The sequence below is a fragment of the Balaenoptera borealis genome (assembly GCF_965194805.1).
Source record: "Balaenoptera borealis genome assembly, chromosome: 15".
In the NCBI taxonomy this organism is placed as follows: Eukaryota; Metazoa; Chordata; class Mammalia; order Artiodactyla; family Balaenopteridae; genus Balaenoptera; species Balaenoptera borealis.
The window spans coordinates 76,961,899-76,988,407 of NC_138871.1; the positions used below are offsets into that span (position 1 = coordinate 76,961,899).

At 40.2% G+C, this 26,509-nt stretch overlaps 1 protein-coding gene and 1 long non-coding RNA gene across 6 annotated transcripts in view; one reads left to right on the forward strand and one right to left on the reverse strand.

Moving 5' to 3' along the window:
- The window catches only part of LOC309612582, a 38,418-nt gene extending 35,550 nt beyond the window's left edge, over nucleotides 1–2,868 (reverse strand). For 3 of the 5 annotated variants that reach the window (XR_014235290.1, XR_014235291.1, XR_014235292.1), the window contains exons 1-2: nucleotides 2,614–2,868; nucleotides 1,768–1,898 (exon numbers count right to left, since the gene is read on the reverse strand). This is a non-coding gene — a long non-coding RNA (uncharacterized lncRNA). Of the gene's footprint in view, nucleotides 1–1,578; nucleotides 1,683–1,732; nucleotides 1,899–2,613 lie in introns of those variants that run through there. The other 2 variants (XR_014235293.1, XR_014235294.1) reach the window with 2 other exon arrangements.
- A 159-nt stretch (nucleotides 2,869–3,027) lies between these two features.
- On the forward strand, nucleotides 3,028–21,372 carry LAPTM4A (lysosomal protein transmembrane 4 alpha). The gene is made up of 7 exons (XM_082358455.1): nucleotides 3,028–3,299; nucleotides 12,597–12,717; nucleotides 15,731–15,807; nucleotides 15,915–16,037; nucleotides 18,739–18,834; nucleotides 19,355–19,453; nucleotides 20,761–21,372. The coding sequence occupies exons 1-7, from the start codon at nucleotides 3,189–3,191 to the stop codon at nucleotides 20,833–20,835; spliced, it is 702 nt and encodes a 233-aa protein (XP_082214581.1). The 5' UTR covers nucleotides 3,028–3,188; the 3' UTR covers nucleotides 20,836–21,372.
- Nucleotides 21,373–26,509: the final 5,137 nt, after the last annotated feature.

Consider the following 26,509-nt stretch of genomic DNA (forward strand, 5'->3'; position numbering starts at 1 on the left):
TCTTATTATTTTTGTTTGATTGTATTGTATTTATTTTTGTCTGCCACATTTTATATCAAGACAGAATAACATAATGCTGGTCATTAGAATCACCTGGAGAGCTTTTGTGGTGACCTAAATGGGAAGGAAATCCAAAAAAGAGGGGATAGATGTATACATATAGCTGATTCACTTCACTGTACAGTAGAAACTAACACAACATTGTAAAACAACTATACCCCAATTTAAAAAAAATTTTTAAAAAAGAACTTTTAGCTGGTTCTGTCATCTTCACTCTGAAAGGCAAGTCCATTCTTGTGCTGCCCCAAAGTAGGGCTGGTGACTGCAAACAAGGCACGGACAGGGAAGATGTTATTACCAATTGGCAGGTCCCAGAGGACACACAGACATACCTGGACAGACCCAGAGTTAGCCTCCAGAATGGCTGGAGGCACACAGAGTTGTCTTCTGCCCCAGCGATAGCTGGTTGGGCAGAGAGAACAGGGAGAGGCAAGTGCACCTGGGCAGGGGGTCCACATCTGTCCAGTGTTGGTCATCACCCCCAGTCCTGTACATCCTGATGACTGTGTAGAAAAGCTCACGCTCAGTGAGCTAGGAAACCCCACATTGCCCTGTAAGCTCAGACTTCTCATATTCACAGGTCAAACAGCCCCAGTAAATTCTTCAGTAGAAAAAAAAAAATTACCTGGAGAGTTTTAATGCCCAGGTCTGACCCCATAACAATTAAATCATAATGTCTGGGGGTAGTAGCTAGGTCGCAGTGGTTTCTAAAGATCCTTAGGTGATTCTAGTGTGCCACAAAGTTTGGAAACCACTGGTGTGGTAGGTTTTAATCTAAGTTCTGACACATGCTGGCCTTCTAACTTTGGACATGCAATTTAACTTCTCTGTGGAGTTAAATTATGTAAAAGTGGCTGCCTTATAGAGTTGTTTTAAGGATGAAATGATTCAAAATAAAGTGATGGGGTCCAAGCATAGAACACAGTAAAGGCTATGGAAACTTTTTTTTTTTTTTTTTTGGTGTGTGTGTGGGTATTATTAGTCTTCTCCCTACCAAGTGGAGAAACATCATAATTCATTCTGAGTTAAACTTCTACCACCCCATTCCATTCTTCAGTGTAGCTTGGCTTAACTATGGCCTCCTAGATAGTTTGAGAGTATTATCCACACCAGGATAATTGTCCACAGACAATTCCTTCAGTGTTGCAGAAGTAAACAAAGTCTCTGCTCTTCTAGAATTTATATTTTAGTGGGGGAGATAATCAACAAATCAATATATAATTTCAGGCAGTGTTCATTGAAGCCATGCCAATGCAATAAACTTTACACTGAATTCACTGTGGTTTTCAGCTAAGAATGGCAGAGGGCAAGGCATTTCTGTTCCCTAAAAGGAAGAGTACTTTCCAAAGAGTGAAACGATATATTTTCTTAAAAAGGTAAAAGTCATGTCTCATACAAATACAAAATGAACATGTGTCAAAGATTTTGTTTACTCATTAATTAACGACGGGACCAGTAAAATCTTAGAACCGGTTTAAAGCACATTGTAAAGTACCCACTTAAATTGTTCAAATCAGGATTGGGAAATGAATTTACAAATAGCTGCAGAATGGCTTTTTCCAAGGAGGGGGATTCAATATGAAGTTCAATGGACACGAGTACTTCCTCTTGCTATCTGTTACCTACATTTAGAGTTGAACAGATGTTGACTGAAAAAAATACACACAAGCTGTAAGTTGAGAATTATGTTTTATTTGTTGTACTTACTGAGGATTTAAACCCAGGAGACATCCTCTCAGATAGCTCTGAAGGCCTGTTCCAAACAGGTAACAGAGGAGCCAGGAGATACAGGAGTTTTTGCAAAAAAAATTCCAGGCAGTCAGAACATCAAATGATTACTGTTAATTAAAGAAAACCAGATATCTCAGGTCAATGAATTTAGCGTTTTTCCATGTATGGGAAGACGCCAAGAGTCTGGGCTTATTAAAATTATTCCTTTGATATGCACCATAACCATCTAGGGCCAGTAACCTATTTCTCTCCATCCTGAATCCCCTCAGGATGCACCACTTGTGGTGGTTGCAGAGGCTGATTGGCTCCACCGCCACACAGCCTTTGTTTATTGAAATAGCAGGTTACATTCTTTGTCCACACCTAGCTCCACAAAGAAAGATGGAGAGCTCCTATAGATTCAGAATACCCTGAAAGGTGAGCCAAACTATGGCTGGTTTTTCACTGAAAACACCCGGGAATCTTTTAGTACATTGCATCGTGTTTCACAATTTTTCCCTATAAAAATCACTCTACCTGTAAACACTCAACAGCTAAGCAGTTCTTCCGCTTTACTTTGCTTTCATTTTCGTCAACCCTTTTGCTTCCATTTTCGTCAACCCTTTTGCTTCACACTTGCCTTTGGCAGGGCTGGATGGTACTTCTTTGCTCCCACCAAAGAGGCGTCAGAGTGAGTGAGAGTGTAAAGCTAACCCTTTCCCCCTCCAGTAAATCCCCGATTCCCTTAGCCTGGAAGGCCCCAGAGCAGGGGTTAGCCCCGCCCCCTTTCCCTCAGGCACCGCCCCTGGCCGGCCCCATAATTGAGCTATGCGCAAAACTCACGTGAGCAGTCGTGGTCCCGTGTCGCCTCCGAAGCAGTACGTGGCAGATGTCACTCAGGAAAGTCCTTCGTTCCCGGTTTCTGCCATCTACTCCATCTCGACCCTCTTTTTTTTCCCCATTAAATGCCTCTCTTTTTGCCGCTCTCATCTCGGGGATGCTGACCACCCGGCTCCCCTCAACCCGAACTACCCTAGGCCTTCGAGCCACCCCTCGCCCTCAAGTAAGAGGCAGGGATCCATTAGCGCTAAGGCGAGTTGCGGTTCTGATTGGGCGTGAGATCTTGTCAATCTCCAAGTTTTTCCAATCAAGGGCCGGGTCCACCTAGCTTTCCGCTCTTCCATTGGCCTGTGTGCGGGGAAGGTGGAGGAAAAGGGTAAACCGAGCTCGCGCGAGAGCAGCGCTGGGCCTTCAGTGCGCAGGTGCGAAGGGTCTGGCTGTGGCTGGGGCCGGGGCCGGGGGCGGGCTAGAAAACGCGTCGTTTGATTTTGGACAGTGACGGAGTTATCTGGGTTCAACCGCTGGGCGGAAGGAGTTTGTCAGGGCCCCGGCCAAGAACGAGGCCCGCCAGATTCCCAATGGTGTCCATGACTTTCAAGCGGAGCCGCAGCGACCGGTTCTACAGCACCCGGTGCTGCGGCTGTTGCCATGTCCGCACCGGGACAATCATCCTGGGGACCTGGTACATGGTAAGGGCTGGCGAGGCGGGAGAGTAGGGGCGCTGGGGGGAATGCGCCAGTAGCGGGAAGGGGGGGGTGGTCCGAAAGGGAGGATCCACTGGGAAGGGGTGGGGCGGGAAGGCGTGGGGGACCTTCTTTTTAGGGGCCTCTAACTTTGAGGGGGCTGACTTGTGTCCCGGAATCGGAATGGTGGTGGGTGGGAATAGGGAGATGGTTTTTGGGCGAGAGTAAGAGGAGGAAAACGAGACTGGGAAAAGCAGAGGCGCTGCAGGGGGGCGTGGGGGGTGGGCGGCGGGATGAGGGTGCTAGGTTTTGGTTTGGGGAGTTACGGAAATGACCAGGTTTCGGCATCTTTTTGAGTGCTTCCGTGATCTGAAAGAACTCTCCCTTCCCCCAGTGCTTTCTGGATTTTTTTTTTTTTTTCCCCCAGCGAAACAAATAGGAATGCACCTTGATAGATGCAGCCTAGTTTTAACGTTACTTCTTGCTTGAAGGGAAGGCGCCATATCCATTTTTAACGCAGTTGTCTGTGGTTCCTGGACCTTATTTGTTACAGTGTGTTTGTGATGTAGGCAGAAAGGCCTCTGATGTGAGTCTGGAAGTACGCTTGGAGGTAATACCATTTGCCAGGATTTACATACACTCGATTTGCCTTTTCCTAATGCAGTAGATCCCCTCACTCCCCCATCCCGTGCTCATGAGACGCTTTTCATAACAGACCTATTCCGCTTTTTGAGACCTTTGTTGAGGACTTACTCCATTTTGGTCACATATGCTAGCATTCCCTGGGGGCCAAGATCTATGTAATTCTATGTCATGACCAAGTTTACAGTATTATTGATTGGTGGTTCACTAGTAATACCTTTGTGATTTCTTACCACCATCTCCAGTATCCATATACATTGAATCTAACTTGTGACTTGTAAATATGTGCTTCTGTTTAAGTAGTTTTAGGTTATGATGACTTTACAGAAGTTTTGACAAAGTTCTCATATTGTCGACTTGGTCATGTTCGCTAATGACTTTGTGATTTTTTTAATTTTTGTTTTTGGTTTGGGAGGTTGTGGCATTAGTGATACTGCAGTTTCTGATAACATCTGTGAACTGCGAAAAAGGAAAAGCTTTATCACAGATGTATCTTTTTGCCTTTCTCTGTTCTCATTTCTTCCCACCCCAGAGGTTTGATCGAAATCATCACCATTTGGCAAACACCAGATGAGAATCATCTTCAGTTAGGCAGATACAGTTTCATGCCCCACCCCCAGAGGACTACTGGAACTCCACTTTATTCCTAATTGCCATGTTGTTACTTACAGTCTTGCTTCATTAATGTACATTAAAAACAACAAAACTTGAATGTGTAGGCTTATTGGGTTGTTTCTAAGCTTATTTTAATATTTCCATTGTTTTTATATTCAGAAACATCATCTTACTGCTATAATTATATCACATTTCCCCACGAAGACCACCCCCCCTTTGTATTTTAACTGATTTGTAAAACTGGACGTTGATCAGTTCAGGACAACAGCAGCATTGTATTTCTAACTTTTTATTTCTTCATTTTGCTAAGGGTCTGGGTCTTCAATTTCTTTGTTTGTCCTTAGCTCTGCCTTCCCTAACTGAATAATTCAAATCTTCAGGGTCCTCAGGCCTCTTAGTCAAACCTGCTTCCCTCATCCCTAGAAGATGACCTTCCCTCCTACTTAATTGAGAAAGAGCTCAGCAGCCTGGGACTCAACCTGCAAACTTACTCTTCCTGTTTCTTCTCATATCCTTCCCTCCATTCACAGAACAAAGGATTTCTAACTCCTCAAGAAGAAAATAAACACCATCTCTATTTCAACCATCTGAATGTAATTGGCTGTATTTCTTTCCAAGGCAGATTTTTTTTTGATGCTATGGGCTCAGCTCATAAAAATTAAGGGAATAGCAAGGAAAAGTAGGAGTTATAAACCATGGAACTCAAAATGCAGAGAGAAGAACTTTAGTAAGGGCATTTATTCTCCCAAAATAGGGAACAGGGAGTTGTAAATCTGTTCCCACTGGAAGGACTTGATGTGAAAACATTTTGCATGGCATCCTTTTTGCGTGCTTTAGTTTTATAAAAAGATGCCGTAGCTGTTCTTTCTTTGCATGGATTTCTCTGGTTAGTAGAATATTATAAGCTGCTTACATCAGTTAATCTGTTTTAAGAGATATATTGATTATCTACAATGTAAATGGCTGTGGTGCACATACAGAAAGAATAAATCACAGAGACGTGTTATTCGTCTTTTGTGTTCCTATTAGCTGCCACACAGAGGCTCTCAAGTGTTTCTTGTCTTGGCCATGGCATCTGCCATTAAGATACTGATGGTATTGCAAAGAACTTTGGAGCAAAGATACAAAAGTGAAACTTATGGTACAGTGTCAAGGGAGAAGGAGAAGGTGATCAGTAATATCAGATTCAAATTACGTTAAGAACTGGAAAAGGCCATTGGTTTTGTGGATTACAGTATTGTAATTGTATTGGTGACTTTAAAAAGTGTGGGGGCTTCCCTGGTGGCGCAGTGGTTAGGAGTCCGCCTGCCAGTGCAGAGGACACGGGTTCGTGCCCCTTTCCGGGAGGATCCCACATGTCGCGGGGCGGCTGGGCCCGTGAGCCACAACTGCTGAGCCTGCGCGTCTGGAGCCTGTGCTCCGCAACGGGATAGGCCGCGACAGTGAGAGGCCCGCGCACCGCGATGAAGAGTGGCCCCCGCTCGCCGCAACTGGAGAAAGCCCTTGCACAGAAACGAAGACCCAACACAGCCATAAATAAATAAATAAATTTATTAAAAAAAAAAAAAGTGTGGCTTCAGGATCCTGGCACTATAAAGACACAATATCTGTCTAGTTGGGGAGACATGTAACATTCAGAAAACAAGATCACCAAGACACAGGCAAAGAGGAGTTGTCTGAACAGTGCATTTTTTTGCCAGAAGCTTCTTTACTAAGAGAAATAATATGGGAGTGGGTGAACTGGAATGTCACTTCCCTCTGCAAGTACCTTGTCAGGATACTCTTCCTCCTCTGTTCCAGGTGGGAGAATATGATTCTCTTTAGATTGCCCTGTGCTGTTTGGAACCTAGGGGTGCAGTCCTCCCTCCTGCTGGGTGCAGACACTGTAGCAACGACTTTGTATCTGATACAGTGTCATTGCCTTCTAGAACTGCCTCTACTGGTCTCATGTTAGGCGATTGCACACTGTAGAGTAAAGGATTAATTGTATGGTATTAAACAGTGCAGTAGGACACAGAGAAGCCAGAGCCAGTTGAAAGAAGCATGCCTGGCTTAATACCTGGTTTAAGTAATATGAAATTTCAGAATGAGCTCCAGTTTAAACTCTGACGTTGATAAGTTGTTTTTTCTATCATTTATTGAAAAATTTGAAGCCACGTGATTTTAAACAACAGTTTCTTATGTGGTATAAGTTCAGATGCTTATTGAACGATTGAAAACGAGCTTAAAAGTCTGCTGCAGGGGTGTCCTCTTTCATGGTTAATGGTGTACTACAAGAAGACATTTTGAGCATTTGTTATAATTTTAGGTCTTGGAAAGATTTAATATATGGCTAATTTTTCATGAGTGTCTTCACCATAAACAGTCTAAAAGTTAGGTAGCTGGGGTAGAAGTGAAGACAGGCTCCCTCAAGCTGTGTTCCTTTCCAGTCCTCACCCCAGACACCTTTAAATAAGTATAGCTTGTGTATATTTCAAAGTTAGTATCTTTCCTCAAATACCTTTTTTTTTTTTTGCCTCAGTGCCTTTGAATATGCTATTCCTGCTCTCCAAAATGCTCTCCCCCAAGTCACTTTTTAAGAACTTTATTGAGAAAAATCTCAAATACACAAAAATAATGAAATAGTATAAAAACCTTTCATTTACTTATCATACAGCTCCAACCATTAACAACCATTTTGCCGTATCCAGTTATTTATTATTTTTTTTAACTGGGGTATAGTTGTTTTACAATGTTGTGTTAGTTTCTACTGTACAGTGGAGTTCCCTGTGCTATACAGCAGGTTCTTATTAGTTATCTATTTTATACATTATTAGTGTATACATGTCAATCCCAATCTCCCGATTCATCCCACCCCCAGCCCCCCACTTTCTCCCCTTGGTGTCCATATATTTGTTTTCTACACCTGTGTCTCCATTTCTGCCTTGTAGACCGGTTCATCTGTGCCATTTTTCTAGATTCCACATATATGCGTTAACATATGATATTTGTTTTTCTCTTTCTGACTTACTTCACTCTGTATGACAGTCTCTAGGTCCATCCCTATCTCCACAAATGACCCAATTTCAGTCCTTTTTATGGCTGAGTAATATTCTATTGTGTATATGAACCACATCTTCTTTATCCATTTGTCTGTCGATGGGCATTTAGGTTGCTTCCGTGACCTGGCTATTGTAAATAGTGCTGCAGTGAACATTGCGGTGCATGTGTCTTTTTGAATTATGGTTTTCTCAGGGTATATGCCCAGTAGTGGGATTGCTGGGTCATATGGTAATTATATTTTTAGTTTTTTGAGGAACCTCCATACTGTTCTCCATAGTGGCTGTATCAATTTACATTCCCACCAACAGTGCAAGAGGGTTCCCTTTTCTCCACACCCTCTCCAGCTTTTGTTGTTTGTAGATTTTCTGATGATGCCCATTCTAACCAGTGTGAGGTGATACCTCATTGTAGTTTTGATTGCATTTCTCTAATAATTAGTGATGTTGAGCATCTTTTCATGTGTCTCTTGGGCATCTGTATGTCTTCTTTGGAGAAATGTCTGTTTAGGTCTTCTGCTCATTTTTGGATTGGGTTGTTTGTTTCTTTTGATATTTAGCTGCATGAGCTGTTTATATATTTTGGAGATTAATCCTTTGTTGATTCATTTGCAAATATTTTCTCCCATTCTGAGGGTTGTCTTTTCATCTTGTTTTTAGTTTCCTTTGCTCTGCAAAACCTTTTAAGTTTCATTAGGTCCCATTTGTTTGTTTTTATTTCCATTACTTTAGGAGGTGGGTCAGAAAAGATCTTGCTGTGATTTATGTCAAAGAGTGTTCTTCCTACATTTTCCTCTATGCAGTTAGTTTTTTAATAGTTCAGTTGTTTTCTTTTTTTTTTTTAATAAATGGCTGGTTCTTTTTTTTTTTTTTTTTTTTTATGGCTGTGTTGGGTCTTCGTTTCTGTGCGAGGGCCTTCTCTAGTTGCGGCGAGCGGGGGCCACTCTTCATCGCGGTGCGCGGGCCTCTCATTGTCGCGGCCTCTCTTGTTGTGGAGCACAGGCTCCAGATGCGCAGGCTCAGTAGTTGTGGCTCACGGGCCTAGTTGCTCCGTGGCATGTGGGATCTTCCCAGACCAGGGCTCGAACCCGTGTCTCCTGCATTGGCAGTGAGATTCTCAACCACTGCGCCACCAGGGAAGCCCTCAGTTGTTTTCTTGATGAAGCTTCCTCGACTCCCAGCCAGAGGGATCTGGTTTCCTCACTGTGTACCTGGAAAAGTTACTGCATACCTCTTGTATGTACTTATTAAGTAGTACTAATTACACATTAGTATGATTATCTTTTTAAAAATTTTTACCCCCTACAACAAGATGTCCTCCTTGAGGGAGGAAGATGATATGCCTTTCTCTATAAACTGTGTGTTTAATAGTAACTTATTAGAGCATTTGAAGTACTTATTAGACATTTATTAAATGAATTATCTCCTCCAAAAATAGTAGGAATAACTCATTTGTAACTGCACATAATGGTAAACAACAACCGTATACATACATTTAACTATATATACATTTAACAACATTTTTAAAGATAGTCCATTTTGGTCTCTATCTGATGACGGCTCTCTGACTTGCTTGAGACCCTTATCAGGTTGCCCTAAAACACTGTTCTAATTATAGTCTTAGCAGATATTGGGTTGTGGCAAAATAGGCTGTGGGAAAACTAAATAATAATGATTAAAAAATAAAACAGAAACAAAACCGGTCCTCAAGGGTCTTCTGGGATGGGTGTGGCCTTGAAATGAGAAGCAAAGAGGAATTACTCTCCCCAGGCTGAGTGTGTCCAAGGATCTGATACTATTCCTTTGAAACAAGTGAAATCTAACACATCTGGTCTTCGTTGCTGTTTGTTTACTTATATAAAGTGTGCACTAGGTTTATAACACAAACCACATTGTTTATCTCACTAAATATAATACCGCTCCTACATTGGTGTGTCCATTGCCCATGCTGTTGACATATTTGCTGCATTCTATACCTCTCCATATTACTAGGTTTAGAAGTTGATCATTATTTTAATTACATTTTTACTAATTTTCTTTCGTGAATGCAGTAAAAGGGAAAAATGAATCAGGAATAAATATTCTGGAATTGTTTGTATATAGTTGCTCTCTTCATAGAAATTTTATATTACAAAACTATAAAGTTTTATGTGTGTTTTAAAAAACGCTACATGGAACTTAGTAGAAATATCAACTGTAATCAAAAGTAAGTAGGATAGGGCCTATATATGAGCACAGGATAGGTGCTCAGTGATGTATCTTTTAAGATCACAAGAATGGGTTTTCCAGATTAGTACTTTAAAATGTTAAGTTGGGGTGCTATTGAAATATAATTAATTCAATGAAGATTTGAAAAATTGAGCGTTTAATGAAATAGTGCTGAATTTATTTTACCATTTCTTGGTCCTTTTGATTAGACTTATATTTATTTTGTTTAATATTCGGGGGTATGACTCACAGTGAAAAGAAATTTGAAGTGTCACTAATACTAGAAGATAATAATGGGTGAGTCTGTGACTTACCCATGGAAGAGAAGAAAAGAGATTTTTATAAATCCTACATGTGATACAAATATTTAAGAAGGGAAAATTAAACTCCTAAATATTTTTGTTGTGTCATTTCCTTCACTTAGTAATTGAGTTTGCACGTTTTTCTTGACATGAAAGTGTTTTTCTGTACAGTGCAGAGCTTTTAAACTATGACCGTATTGTGCTTAGCAAAGAAGAGTTTGGTGAATTGATTTCGAACTCATTTCCATACACAGAATATACAGTGTTTTAGTAGATATATCTGATTGTTCAATAATTAATTCACGTGATTGTATTAACTCATACTCATACACCACATATACTGTCCAAAACCCATTGCAATAAAAATGGGCAATAAAAAAAAAAATCAGCCTTCAACTGGGGAGTCACCTTGCAAATATGACTGTCCCTTGTAAGACCTTTTAAGCATTGAAGGATAAAATACCTTGCTTTTGAGCAGTGCAAGGAAAAAGGCATGTTACTGAACCTATTTATTTAGAGGGTAAAGTATAAACATTTTATAGCCTTAAATAATGGTTTATTTTGGAAAGATCTCAAAACAAGGGTTGCTTAGGAATGGTTATAAGTAATCCTATAGTGGTAAGCAGAGGATGCCTTAAAAAGAACCAGATTTGTATCCTAGCTCTTCAGCTCAGTGAACTTAACACAAGTTATTTCACTTTGCTGAACCTTAGTTTACCCATCTGCAAATGGGCGTAAGTAATATTTCACGAGATTGTTGTGAGGAATAAGTGAAGTAATATATGTGAATTTACTTATAGTATATAGTAAGAAGCATCAGTTGATTCTGAATTAGGTATTGTGACATTGTTTATCTTATTTAAAGATAAAACTTGGGCTGCATGTCTTACAGAATGTGAAGTGCCTTCAGCTGATAAGCTGTGTTATCATTCAGGGTGGACAGGAGAGAGCTACATAATAGAGATTGTTTAAAACACTGTTGGTAAAGCTCCGATATCCCTTGAAAGTATCAAATGTTCACAAAGGGAAGGAAGACAGATTCTGTGAACTTTAGATAGGGAAGCCTACTCCAATCCTCAAATCATTAGGGTTGTTTTGATCACTTAAAGGAAGTGGTGCCTCCTGGGATAACTGTGCAGTTCACTAACAACTAGAGGCCTAGAGAATTTCCTTTTTGAGTTGGAGTTACACCCTGGTAGACTAAGAAAATTCACCAGATACCAGTGATGGGATTTCAGCAAGATGTTTGACAAAGTCAAGATGTTTCTCTGGACTAAAGACTTTTATTCAAAGGTTGCTGGCTAATGGGAAGAGAACAGCCTCTGTCTGGCGGCTTTGTCATCAGCCCTGTTCTTTTGCTTATGACTTAGATGGAGATTCTCATTACATGATGATCATATTTTCAAATGCAGGAGGCTGAGAGAGAGTAAGTCTATCCGCAGGGTGTCAGAATCTAGATGGAGAAAATCTTGATAGGCAAGAATGTTAATAAGATGAAATTTGATTGCAAATATATATAAGGGCTTACGCTTGGGCCTCTGAATCCAACTCTACAGGTAGATATAGGTGGTAGCTTAGCAGGATCAAATGTGAAAAAGAACTGGGAGTTTTAGGGAGTCACTCATGTGACATTCAAAAGATTTATGCAGCCAGTGCCCTTTCAGGCTGCGTTAACTGAAATTTGTTAGCCTAGGATATGGGAACTGAGATCCCGATGTGTTGTGATCAGGCTGATCTTCTCTCATTTTAATAGTATGTTGAACAAACTGGAACGTGTGTATGGAGGGGAGCAAAGAGGAACTAGTGAGCTAGCTGGAAAATATGCTGGTTAGAAAACTGGTTTAAGTACTTGAGTGTTTATTCTAGAAAAGACAATAGTTGGAGGCATATGTTGGCTGCCCTTAGGTGTCAGAGGAGCACTTATTCAGAAGGGGTAGCAAATTATCTCAAACTGTAGAATTAAGACCAATAGGTGAAAATAAAGTGGCACAGTCAAAATCTTTTTAAGCATTTGAGTGTAGCTCAAGAGTTTATAGTTCCCTATCGCTGGACAGGAGATAACTGTGGAGGGGCTTTAGGCTTATCTGATGGATCATTACATACTTAGCCCATGGAAATTATATTTATCTGATCGATTAGCTTCTTCAAGTCTGGAAATTCTGAGACTGGGATATGAATAAATATGTGATTCAAATGAACAATTTGTGATGATCTCTCATTTTTCATTATTGTGCCTTCTTATTCTGTTATATTGACACAGGATCAGTCAAACATCTTTTCTCTGAAATGATTAAGTTTGTACTTTCACTTTATGAAATATTTACTTTAAAGTATTCTTAAAACGGTATTGTGTATTTTGTCTCACAGGTAGTCCCCTTTTTGTGTCTCTGTTACTTCAGGGAAAACAATGTTAAATAGGGGAAGACATCTGAAGATTGTGCTGAGGACTGCTCACTCCCTGGTTAGTAGTATAATTGATAAACTGTTATCTTTCACAGGTGGTCAACCTGTTGATGGCAATTTTGCTGACTGTGGAAGTAACACATCCAAACTCAATGCCAGCTGTCAACATTCAGTATGAAGTCATTGGCAATTACTATTCATCCGAGAGAATGGCTGGTATGTTTTTAGTTGAAAATATCTCCTGCTAATTACACACATACAGAGTTACTTAGAGGAGGATTGATTAAATTATGTTTGTTATACTTGCCGAGGCACAAAATGTTTTTGTAGGTTTTTCAAAAATTATAATTGAGCATTATAATTGAGAATTATAATTGAGCATTTGTAACCAGAAAATGTAATAGACTGCTGGAAGACTTTTGAGAAATGTGTATTGTATACATTGGGGTACTGTAGAGAGAGGAGGGGAGAAGGAATTACAAGAAAGACTGAACCTTTGAGGGTCAGCTGACAAGTTGTAGTAGAGGATGGATTTGCTCATGGAGCAAAAATCTTACAGTAAAATATAAAATGTGAATTATTTGAATATTTGGTGGTATCTTTTGCCCAGGGTCTCAATTCTTAATATATTTTTATTGTTTAGGCGGAGATTTGACATTGGCGTTAAAAATAGAGTACTCCTAGAACATTCATGGAATGAATGTTCATGGAAATTACCTTTTTAAACCTATTTATTCCCTGATAGCAGTATTTTTCATTATTTATCTTTCTCTAAAATACAGGTTTAATTTTATATTAAAATTATGTTAAACATTTAATATTTGAACAGAAAATTATGCTTCAGACTTCTTAGTGTGAACAATTTCTTCTTCAGAAAAATTTCACTTCAGAAAAATGTTCCCAGTTCACATGTGTGTTGTATTTATATTGTAGGATCTTTTTAGATTAGCTTTTATCATAAAGTTCTGTACTTCTGTACATTGTGATCTTCTCTGATCCATTAATGAAGTTTTTTTAAAAAAAATTTGGTCATTAATTCAAATGATTCATTGTCCTCAGGGCTAGCCTATTTTAGGAGCCAAGTAGAGTTTTCTGGCCATCTGTTATACATTGTAGTGTGATAACACTAACAATTGTTCATACTGTGTTTTTAAAGTGGTTTTTTTTAAAAAATGAGTTTCCTGGTTGTATTTCCAAATACAGTATAATCCTTTAATTTTGTTGTCAAATTGATAGCAGAAATACCAAGAACATACAGAAACATACTTTCTGGCATTTGATTTTTTTTCTTCTGAGTAATCTGTTTTTATTTAGAAGCCCAGAATAGAACAATAAATAAAACTTTAGCTTCCAGTGACGATTTTTTGGCATTTATAAAATTTTACTTTAGGCTGTAAAATTTTACTGAACCTGCTAATGTCAGCGTTTTCCCTTGTCATGTGTGTTTCTCTTAAAATTGAGGTGTAGAAAAAGACTTACGGTTATTGAGATTCTCGTAGGTCTGTACAACTGACTCTTTTGTTAGAGCTGCAGGGAAGAAGTCACAGATTCATTGCATGTTGCGTGAGTGTTGTCGCTGCTATAGAGAAAATCAGGTCTATTTATTGTCATATTTTTGTTGATTATATTCTACTGAAGCCCTGTTATTGAGCGAATATTAAAAAAAAATACATAGTTCTTGGTCATACAGTAGTTGGTGTTTCTGTGGAAGGTAAAATTTTACTTTCCCACAGACCCAGTATTGCAAAGGTAAGTTAACTTCTAATCATTGGCCTCATAACTGATTTTTTTAAATGAGGTTTGTGATTAGTTATTTTTAATCAGCCAAATAGGATGTGACACTCAGTTTATAGGAAATACTTCTGCAGCATATGCAAGCTGTTTTTCAAATATGAATTTATCCTTATTTATACTCACTTTGGAGATGGGTGAACACTTGTGGCCTCCCAAGGAGGTGCTGAATGTAGTGGTGGGTGGGAACCTGAGGTTCTTCTCTGGCATCTGGCCTCTCATATTTTGTTTGACTTATTGATTCACACATACTGGAGTGTCCCTTGTTCCAGGCATGAAATGTGTTTCCCACCCACCACCCCATCTCTCCTCTGTTTTGCTATTTGTTGCTCCAGCGGAAGACCTTGAACTTCACTTTAATTATTCCAATACTTTAAGAAGTCAAAATCAACTCCTAGTCTCCCAGTAACAGATTTTTGAAAGCTGATTGTTTGAATGATAAATTTTGCTTTCAAGTTTGTTTATATTTGAATTCTTCCCTTTGAGTGCAATTTTGCGTTCTGCAGTCCTTAACAGTTAGCTATCCTACATCCTCTAGGAAAATTTAAAGAGGGCTATTCTTACTTAGTTTAGTGCCAGATATTGATGCTGTTTGCATTGCCAAGTGACAAGATGATACATAACATTTATCCAGTAGTGTGAACATTCAGCAGTTAGTCTAATCATTCATCATTGTTAGTGCCTTTCAGGTTCTCAACTAGCCAGAGTCAGAGAATCAGCTTTAGATTTGTGCTGAGAAACTCATCAAGTCCAGTGTGGGTGCTTTTTTGGTTTATTTTTGTTTTGTTTGAGATTACACGAGTGCTTTGTGAGAAAATTTAGTGAACATGGATTAATGTAGAGAAAGGCAGCAATCTGAGGAAGGGTTGAGGAACAAAGAGGAAAATAGACCAGGATGTAGCAGAGAAGCCATGGTTGAAGGGATGCGGAGCGGGAATTTTAGGTGTTGAAATGGGGGTGGGGGATTAAGGGAGAACCTTGAATTTCAGGCTGTGTATTTTATCTAAGGCAGTTGGGGGCATCTGTATAACTCTATGTTTAATACATCTGTCTCTTAAGCAAATACCAGCCTTTTGCTCCAGTCGAACCCTGCTTACCTCACAAGACCCAAATTGTACCATTTCTTCCATATTTTTTCCCTGATTCTACAGGCAAAACTAATCATTTCTGCTTCTGTTGTAGCACTTGCCACACTGAATTATAATTATCTATTTCATATCTTCAGAAGTTAGACTCTGGGCAGAGATCTATCGCTGGCAGAGTACCTGCTTCATGTGCCATCCTAAATAAGTGGCAGTGAGTTGTGGCCGTTTAACAAACAAGAAAAAGGCATGGATTTCTCAAACTTCATTACTTAATAACATTATTTTGTCATAAAGAGTTTTATTCTTTTTGTTATGTAGGTAGATTAATTAGATTCTTGCTTTTGTTTTCTTAGATAATGCCTGTGTTCTTTTTGCCGTCTCTGTTCTTATGTTTATCATCAGTTCAATGCTGGTATATGGAGCAATTTCTGTAAGTATTCTATGATTTTAACTTCTGGAGTTCTGAGTTTTACTGAATGGTACCCAGTCATTGCATATACGTGACGTGATGTTGTGGTTGCTGTTTCTTTCCTTCAGTATCAAGTGGGTTGGCTGATTCCGTTCTTCTGCTACCGGCTTTTTGACTTCGTTCTCAGCTGCCTGGTTGCTATCAGTTCTCTCACTTACTTGCCAAGAATCAAAGAGTATCTGGATCAGTTAGTAAGTGTGTATGCTAATTAAACTTCTTTTTCATTCATTGAAATTCAGAGTCGGCTTTTGGGCACTATTTTTATTTTAACCTCCCGTGTTTATTTTTTAAAATGTTTTAAAGCAATTATCATTACTACTCTTAATGACCATGTTGAAACCGAAAAGATGAAAATAGAATATCTTCTTGCCGTACCACGTGGATAATCCAATATTAAAAGTCCCTAAAGATGGATATCATAGAACTTCAGGAGTAGTTCAGCTTTTGTTTGGGGTATATGAAAAATACAATAATTCGACTGTATTTGGCACTCATTGGAGTTGTAGCTTTCTGTCTTTGCAAGCATCTGTAGCAAATATTTGAGTGCCTTCTATAGCCTTCACTCTATTCTAGGCAAACTGTTAGTGAATGGTATAAATAGAAACATAACTTCCTTCTCTTCAAGGAGCAAACCTCCTTCTCTTCAAGGAGCAAACCATGTATTTGGGGAGTCAAGACATGAAGATCTCATTTGTGATAATAAGCTAGGGCTGTCCCATGACAGCAGTAAATGAGCATAAGTTAATGCCATGGGACGGAGGGGCAGGGAACACTGTGGGCTGAAGTAAGGTCTGGATGGAGGTGTAGGATCCAGATAAATGGAAGTTTATTTCAAAAATGCTGTCTTTTGGGAATTTTCTCGAAACCCACTTCAGATAGTCCATTTTGCATACCACAAATGTATTATTCATTCATTCATTCAAAAAACGTTTGTTGATGGCTTCCTCTGTGCAAGGCACTCTGCTCAGTCCTAGGGCTACATCAGTTAAAACTTACTTTCTAGTGAAAGAATTGGGAAGTTGACGATTATTGAATTAAAATTGTGATAAAGACGGTGAAGGAAAAGTGTCGGTTGCTTTGTGAGTGGGTATCACACGGATACCACACCTGGGCTGGGGAGTGAGCTTTGAATTGCACTCAAGAGTCTGAGTAGGACTTCAGATAGGAAAAGTACAGAAGAAAGTTCCAGGTAAAAGAGACACCTTGATGCAGGAAGGAACGTGGCGTCGTCAGGGAACTCAGCGGTGACCGCGGTGGCCCGGCAGGCGTGGCGGGAGCAGCGTGTGATGGGGCTGGAGAGAGGTGGCCCGGGGCGGGGCCTGCTGGCCTGGTCAGCCATGCTCAGCAGCTTCCTGAGCGTAGTTCTCTCTGATCATGTAGTCCTTGGCTGAAAATTTGCAGGCCTTCTGAATAAAATTTATAGCGTTCCCCCGGGAGCTGGTCCCATTCGGTTTTTGTCCTTTTCTTTATTTATAGATGAAGGCTTAAAGAACAGTTTTGTTCCAAGGAGACACTTCGTAGCTAGGGTTTGGGGTTGGTGTGTGGATACGATTTTCTTCTGGTCCTTGGGATTTTTGTGTGCTTTTTTTATGAAAATGTAAAATTATTTGGGCCTTTGTGTTGATGTTTCCATTAAAAACAGTTACAAGTTTTAAAAGATTAAATGAACTTTATAGAAGAACATCAAAAGGAATTTACTATTCCTTTGGCAGAACCCCAGTGGTTTCTCTGTTCTGTTATTCACTTGGTGTCCCAGACTGGAAGATGCTTTCTCTGTTGGCCAGCTTGTAAATCCTAAATTAGTTTGTAATGCCCTTCTCCCTGAACCTAGCTCATTGCCTTGCACACAGTAAATGCTAAAGAAATATTTGAGTAAATACAGCTGATCTTTCTCAGCAGAACATTTTATGTGTCCAGTAAATAGTATAAGCTTGCCTGGCTTCATAAACCAGGGACGTGCCTTCTTTTGGCCCCTTTCTGATGAGCGTTGAGACTGACAATTGGCTTTTTTTTTTTTTGGCCACGCCTTGAGGCTTGTGGGATCTTAGTTCCCCGACCAGGGGTGGAACCCCGGCCACCGCAGTGGAAGCACGGAGTTCTAACCACTGGACCACCAGGGAATTCCTGACACTTGGCTTTTAAAAAATCATTTTCCCCATGTAGGACTGAATAGCCCATGAAACTTAGGTAAATCTCAGCACCTCCTGACTTAGTGACGCAGGGACAAATCTGGGGTCATGTACAGGAGACTGTGCGTTCCCAAAGGCCAGGAAGATGTCAAATAGTGAAGAGTAAAGAGAAAATGAGCTCAGTTTAGACTCTTAGGAGTATTCTGGGTATTCAAACATATATTTTAAGTGATCAGTAGCATGCATTAATGATGATGAGGCTTAGAAAGCACTTTGAGTTAAATTCTGTTTATAAGTTTTTATTAGAATATCAGTTCTGACTTGGGTGCCTTTTGTTTGTATTCTTAAGATGCTTTCTAGTTGATCACAAAGTACAGGTGCCATGGCTGAATTATAAGTGTGTGTGTATATGTTTAATTAATAAACTTTATTTTTTAGAGCAGTTTTAGGTTCATAGCAAAATTGAACAGAAAGTACAGAGTTCCCATATACCCCCTCCTGCCCACCCAACCTCCCTCACAATCCATATTCTGAACCACAGTGGATATTTGTTCCAATTGATGAACCTGCACTGATACATCATTATCACTCAAAGCCTGTGGTTTACATTAGAGGTCACTTTTGGTGTTGTGCATTGTAGGGATTCGGACAAGTGTATAATGACATGTACTCATCATTGTGATACCATAACAGAATAGTTTCCCTTCTCTAAAAATCCTTTCTGCTCTGCCTATTCATCCCCCACCCCCCTTTTTTTTTATAGCCTGATTTTCCCTATAAAGATGACCTCCTGGCTTTGGACTCCAGCTGCCTCCTGTTCATTGTTCTTGTATTCTTTGCCTTGTTCATCATTTTTAAGGTGAGTTGCTCACTGAATATTTGGGGGGCCATTTGGACTGTGACACGATCCGTCTAAAACCTTCTTGTTGCTGTGTCTCCTTACAGTTCTCCTTATTCTGATGTAGTAGTAGAGACAGCTTCCAGGGTATGTCCTCCCTCTTGTTTCCAGGCAGTGGTTGGAAATGCCAGGATTCTTCCTAAGGAACATCATTGTGTTTTTGGATGTGGTTCATGATTTGGATTGAAAACCTGTTAAAATTCCCAAGGTTCAAAAATAGAATTTCTTCTGCAGCACAATGGTTGTCACACTTGAATTGGAACCCCAAACTCTGGTTTCTCTGTAAAGCAGTGGTAATAAAACCTGTGACATTTAAGTGAGGGCAGGTAGGGAAAGCGCCTGGCCTGTGCTAGGTCCAAGTGGATGCCAGTTTCCTTCTCTGTGGAGAAAATGTGGGGAGAGCATTGTAAGTCACTTTAATTTTAGAGCAGGTGGTCTGTTGAGTTTCGAGCATATGTAAATTTTGTTTGTATTCTTTTAGGCTTATCTAATCAACTGTGTTTGGAACTGTTATAAATACATCAACAACAGAAACATGCCAGAGATTGCTGTGTACCCTGCCTTTGAAGCACCTCCACAGGTGAATGATCCTTTACAGTATTAAATCTTCACTAGCCTTTATCAGTTATTCCAAAGAGAAGAACCTGGATCTTGACTTTCTCTTCAGTGCCATAACTGTGGTTTAGGGATAATCCTAAACTTGTGGATAGCTTGTATCTACAAGTTTCAGCCTTTCCCACTTGGAATCCTGGGTACATGGGCTAGAGGCACCCTGCACTGCTCATCTCATTCTGTTTGGCCGATAGGTTTGATTCGTAATCGGTCTCCAAGTGTTACATTTTGAGGGGGAGGTCAGACAGGGACCAGCAGTGTGAGCGATGCCAGGCTCTTGGCTTCTGGAACTTCTAAGGATAGGGTACCATCAGCTGAAGCTTGTGTTGCTTTCCAAAAACATCCATATGATCCAAAGGGGAAGCTGCTTTTCCTGTGGGGAGATGAATGCAGTGGATTCCATGAGTCTGTTGGGAGGCCTACCCCTCAGGCCCTCTAGTTGCTGCTGTACTGTTTTCCCAGGTTTCCAGCATGTAGAGTATATGTGACCCATGTAGGGCCAGCCTGTCACATTGGAGTCACTTAGATTAAAAATGCCACTCTTCTACATAGATGTGCCCTTTACCTTAGAGCAGAGGACACAAGTGCTTGATCCTTTGCCTACAGATTCTGATGAAATACAGCCTCATAATGGAGCATTCCTTTAGCATGGTTCAGCGGTACCCTTCACCGAGATCCTAAGTTCCTGAGGTGTACTTGGCACTGCTGCTTTATCAGTCAGAGTGGAGCGAGGGGAAGGTGGCGGCACATACCGCTTGTCAAGGTGGCCTGGTGGCCTCAGGGTCAGTTCAGAGGCAAAATTTTGTCTGCCCTCCCGCCTTCCATCATCCATCTCTAGTGATCTTGGATCAGACATCTCACCTGTGTGTAAAAGCTCCAGGTTATTAGTCATCTCTACTCTCAGGAGCTATAGTTGACCCTCGGACAACATGGGTTTGAACTGCGAGGGTCCACTAATATGTAGATGTTTTTCAGTAGTAAATACTACAGTACTTTACAGTCTGCGTTGAATCTGCAGATGTGGAACTGCAGATACGGAGGGCCAACTATAAGTTATATGTGGATTTTCAGCTGTGCAGAGTGTCGGCGCCCCTAATGCCCACATTGCTCAAGGGTCAGGTGTACTCAAGGGTGAAGTGTACTTAGCTAATGGTTTCTTCAGCTCTTCCGTAGGTTTATATACCCCTATTAAAGGTATTAATTCTGAAAGCTGAATTATTCAGATAGAATTTTAAAGGAGAATTAAGTCTAATATAATTTTTTGTCTCTCTTCAGTATGTTTTGCCAACCTATGAAATGGCAGTGAAGATGCCCGAGAAGGAACCACCACCTCCTTACATACCTGCCTGAAGAAATTCTGCCTTTGTCAATAAACCCTATACCAGCTTTTTGTCTTGTTTATTTTACAAAATGCTGCAACACAGGGCTCTTCAAACTTGTTGGATATAAAGTACATTTTCCTTTGTTTAAACACTAACAAGCTTTTTGGATAGCTATTAAAAGTCAGATTTTGTTGTTAAGTGTATTACATTTTAATAGTTTTTGAAGACAATCTAGGTTAAGCAAGAGCAAAGTGCCATTGTTTGCCTTTGATTGGGGGGTGGGTGGGAAGTGGGCATTCTCTACACATATTCTTTTTTAACTGCACTTTCTTTATATAATAGTTTGCATTTTGGTTATTTGCTGCCCTGGATACTTCCAGGAAGAATGAATTAAATATTCAGGGTGAGCGAGTTCGGTATAAGATCTGAAGTTTTCAGCTCTGAAAACAGAAAAAATATATAACATTTTAACTTGACTGTGGAAGATGATGGTTGCATGTTTCTAATTTTGTATGTGTTTCCATCTTTGTGATAAGATGCTTTAATAAATCTCTTAAATAATTATTGGTTTTTTTTTTAAATCTGTTATCCTTTTTTGGTAGGTGAAACCCAACATTTTCTATTGCAATAAACTCAGACTGCCAGGGTTTTTTAATACTTTGGGAATAGCCATAGCCAAGCTTGGTGGACCCAGCTGGGCACTGTTCCTGTTCCTGGGGTGGATATGTGGACCATCACAGCTTCTGATCACTACTTCATTCGAAGCAGGTTTGTCTTCTGGGAGAGGACACAGGCCTTAGACTTTTAACTGGAGAACAGTCATAATATATTAATCCCAATTATTTCCACCAAGGAAGGGGAAAATATTGTTAAGGTTTCATTTTCCATCAGAGGGAAATCTGTTGTCACATAACAGTTAAATATCCTAGTAAATATACCCAAACTGTTTGCCTTTAAAAGTTAATTCTTTTCGTTCTGCTAGTGCTAGAGAAAAACTAGTTTACTTAGTATATTTGATTCTGAAATTCAGATAGAGGTAATACTGAAAGATAAATGTTTAGCCCTGTTTTTTAAAATAAGAAGCAACTTCACTGTGAGTAGCTCATACATTTCACCATTCTGACTCCTAAGTTTGATACTCTCTTTGCGTTCCCACAGAAATGTCTCATGAGATGCTGATGCCCTCCTAAATCACACAGTTCTGTTATCCTTTCTAACTTCATTTTTTTTTTAATCATCCAGTGTTACCAACTACCTAACCTTCAAAGTCACTCTTCTCTTGGCCTTCAAAATATTGTATTGAGGTTTGCCTATCTTTTTAATTATTCAGTTTCCTTCTCTAGCTTTCTCACCCACATCTACACTTGTCCATGCCACTCTGTATTGTGGTTTTGGCCATCTTGCTTCACTTTCTCAACTTTTACTTACACTGTGTAGCTGCAAAAGCTCTGTAAAGTTCCAAGTGTTTCCGAGATCTGTCAACTCAAGGGGCCCATGAGGCCCTTGTTCCCAAAATTGAGCTCACCAGAATATACATTCTCTCTGGCGTCCTCTATTAGGTTCAATACCCAATTCTCACTTCTGTTTAATCTTGAGCAAAAGTTTAATGCAATTCAGTAAGTTTTGAGCATGTACTTTGTTCCAGGTGCAAGAAATGTAGGGATGGGCAAAATGTAAAAAAAAAAAATTCCCTGGTCTTATTTTAGTGGGGAGAGGCAGATGATTTAAAATAACCTGTATAGTAAGTTAGTGATAGAGCTATGGAGACAAAAAAGAAACAAGGAAAGGGGGGCAGAGGGTGCAGTTTTAAACGGTGTCAGGAGAGGCCACACTTTGAAGATGACATGTGAGTAAGACCTGGAGAATGAGGAAGGAAGAATATTCCCGGCCAAGGGACCTGCAGGAGCAACGCCAGGTATGTTCAAAAAATAGCTTGGTGAGTGGAGAGGGAGGAGAGTGGGGAATGATGGGAGACAGTTCAGAGAGGTTTTGAATTGGCCATTGTGGGTCATTGTGATGACTGTCTTTTTATTTATTTTTGGCTGTGTTGGGTCTTTGTTGCTGTGCGCGGGCTTTCTCTAGTTGCCGCGAGCGGGGGCTACCCTTCGTTGCGGTGCGCGGGCTTCTCATTGCGGTGGCTTCTCTTGTTGCAGAGCATGGGCTCTAGGTGCGTGGGCTTCAGTAGCTGTGCGCGAGCTCAGTAGTTGTGGCTCGCGGGCTCTAGAGTGCAGGCTCAGGAGCTGTGATGCACGGGTTTAGTTGCTCCGCGGCATGTGGGATCTTCCCGGACCAGGGATGGAACCCGTGTCCCCTGCACTGGCAGGTGGATTTTTAACCACTGCGCCACCAGGGAAGTCCCTGATGACTGTCTTTTAGTGGACAGGAAGCTACGGGTTTCAAACAGATGAGAGTCCTGAAATGAATTACACAGCTTCTCGGAGTCTTTCTCTCATCTGGAAAAGGACTCATAGCTCACAGAGTTGTAAATAAATGCTGTAATTCATGCACCTACCCTAGTACAGTGCCTAGTACATAACCGAAAATCAGTAGCTGCTGTAAGACAGACTGTATAGGGAGTTGCTGAGAAATCAGACGATGGATTCAGACACACTTGGTTTTAAACCCCAGTTTTGCCACTGATTTACCACGTAAGTGTGGCCAAGTTACTTAACTTCTGTGAGCTTTAATTTGTACAATAACTTCCTAAGATGAAGCCAGTGTGTACGGTGTTTAGCACAAGGGCAGACTTGTAGTAAGTACTCAGAAGAATACATTTTTATATACTGAAATATTTTAAAAATACTACTTAAAAGAAGATTTTACTAAATGGTAAATTCTGTAAATTGGTCATTCCTCTGATCATTTGACAAATGGACTTTCAATGAATTGGCTTTGGAGAATGATTTGGTGAATTGGGCTGCTTCCTTTCCTCTCCTCCAGCACCTACCTCCATTATAGCTCATGTTATATTGTATCTGTGTCCCTGTTAGTGGACAACTTGGAAATAAGGGCCTCTTTTTTTTTTCCATCCACAGCATTTAGTTCAATGACCTATGCAAACCGGAGGCGTGGGGTCGGGGGTAGTAAATGTTTACTGAATGAAACAATTAGTCACCACAAAATTTTCACTGCTAATAGATTATTTTCAGTATAAGTTGGGTATCATCTAAATGTGGGGTGCAGCACACCTACATTTAAAGGGTCTTACAATATGAAACCAAGAGACTTTCCATTGTTAAACTGTACATTTTGTTCCTTCTGTTTGATGGTGTACTAATCGCTCTGTTTTCCAGGCTAATTTGTTCAGTCATTGTGGAACTTAGTTTGTTCTAAGTCCGTTTGTTCCAGTGTTCCTTGTAGGCAAATGCTTTTTGTGCCATTTTCAGGTCTTCTTTTGCTTTCAGAGAAGGCATATGTTATAAATAAGCCCAAGAGTTGACTGAAAGAAAAAGTTGTGCCTTTGCTTTTCTGAGGTTGCTTTGTTTTTCTAGAAAAGTCATGACTTCAAGTATGAGAAAATAAGAGCAAGGTGAATGTTGCCAAATAACATGAAATTCGGGTACATGAGAGAGGCAGGATGGCACTGGTGGAATGAGCACAAGATCTGGAGACAGAAGATTGAAATTCAATTCCTAATTTCACCAGGATATTATTCCCTCATCTTGGGAAATTTCACTGGGGTCTGAGCTTCAGTTTCTTCATCTGTAAAATCAAGAAGATGCAAATTCCTGGCCTACAGACTTCTTGGAGTTGTTCTTAGGATCAAGTGAGGGAACAGACATGGGAGGGTTGGCAGCTATAAAGCCCTGTGCAAATATTATCATGAGGGGGTGTGTGAGCAAGAATGGCTAGAGGAAGGTCTGAAAAGGAAGAAGAAAAGTATTTGACCTGGAAACCAGAAAAAGAGTAACTGTTCTCTGGTCTGTTGGAAAGGAGCTTTGTATCTGTCATCATTCAGTTAGGTAGCTGAAAATCTGGACAAGGCATCAGGAAACCTGATTTATATTTCTGGCCCTCCCATCAGTTGAATGACATTAGTAAATAACTCTGCAAACAAGTGGCTGCCAAGATTCCTTCTTCCTCTGACCTTCTGTGACTCTTATTTTTGGTTAAACAGTTAATTATCTTTTAAAGAGAAAAATAATTTAAAAACCTAGGGCTTCCCTGATGGTGCAGTGGTTAAGAATCCACCTGCCAATGCAGGGGACACGGGCCCGAGCCCTGGTCTGGGAAGATCCCACATGCCGTGGAGCAACTAAGCCCGTGAGCCACAACTACTGAGCCTGCACTCTAGAGCCCACGAGCCACAACTACTGAGCCTGTGTGCCACAACTACTGAAGCCCACGCACCTAGAGCCCGAGCTCCGCAACGGGAGAGGCCACCGCAATGAGAGGCCCACGCACCGCAACGAGGAGTGGCTCCCACTCACCGCAACTGGAGAGAGCCACATGCATCAGCGAAGACCCAATGCAGCCAATAATAAATAAATAAATAAATTTATAAAAACCTACATATATACCCATTTAGCTACCATTTCCGGTGCTTTCATTCCTTTTGTAGATTCACATTTCCATCTGTTAACATTCTTCAGCCAGAGGACGGTTTTGTGTTTTTTTTGAATTTTATTTTATTTATTTTTTATACAGCAGGTTCTTATTAGTCATCCATTTTATACATATCAGTGTATACATGTCAATCCCAATCTCCCAATTCATCATATCACCACCACCACTGCCACTTTCCCCCCTTGGTGTCCATATGTTTGTTCTCTACATTTGTGTCTCTATTTCTGCCCTGCACACCTGTTCATCTGTACCATTTTTCTAGGTTCCACATATATGCGTTAATATATGATATTTGTTTTTCTCTTTCTGACTTACTTCACTCTGTATGACAGTCTCTAGAGCCATCCACGTCTCTACAAATGACCCAATTTAGTTCCTTTTTGTGGCTGAGTAATATTCCATTGTATATATGTGCCACATCTTCTTTATCCATTCGTCTGTCGATGGGCATTTAGGTTGCTTCCATGACCTGGCTATTGTAAATAGTGCTGCAATGAACATTGTGGTGCATGTGTCTTTTTGAATTATGGTTTTCTCTGGGTACATGCCCAGTAGTGGGATTGCTGGGTCATAGGGTAATTCTATTTTTAGTTTTTTAAGGCAGAGGATGTGTTTAAACATTTTTTTGCAGTGTGGTTCTGCTGCTACTGGATTCTTTTGGCTTTTGCATGTCTGAAAATGTCTTTAATTTACCTTTGTTTTCAAAAGATATTTTCCCAGGATATGGAATTCTAGGTTGTCAGGTTTTTTTTCATTCAGTACTTTAAAGATGTTGCTGCACTGTTTTTCTGCACACATTGTTTCCATTGAGAAATTTGCTGTCTTCCTTAATTTTGTTCTTCTGTATGGAAATTCTTTTTGTTTTTTTCTTCCAGGTGATTAAAAGTTTTTCTCTATCACTGGTTTCGAGCAGTTTTTTTTATGATGTTCCTTGATTGTACATTTTGATTTGTACAGTTTTTACATTATGTACATTTTTTATGTTCTGTGTTTGTGTGTTTCTTGTGGCTGGGGTTCATTGACCTTGGATCTGTGGATTTGTATGTTTCATCAGGTTTGGAAAGTTTTTCAGCCATTATTTCTTCAAATATTTCTTCTTGTCTTCCCCTTCCTCTCCTTTGGGGCTCATGTCTGGC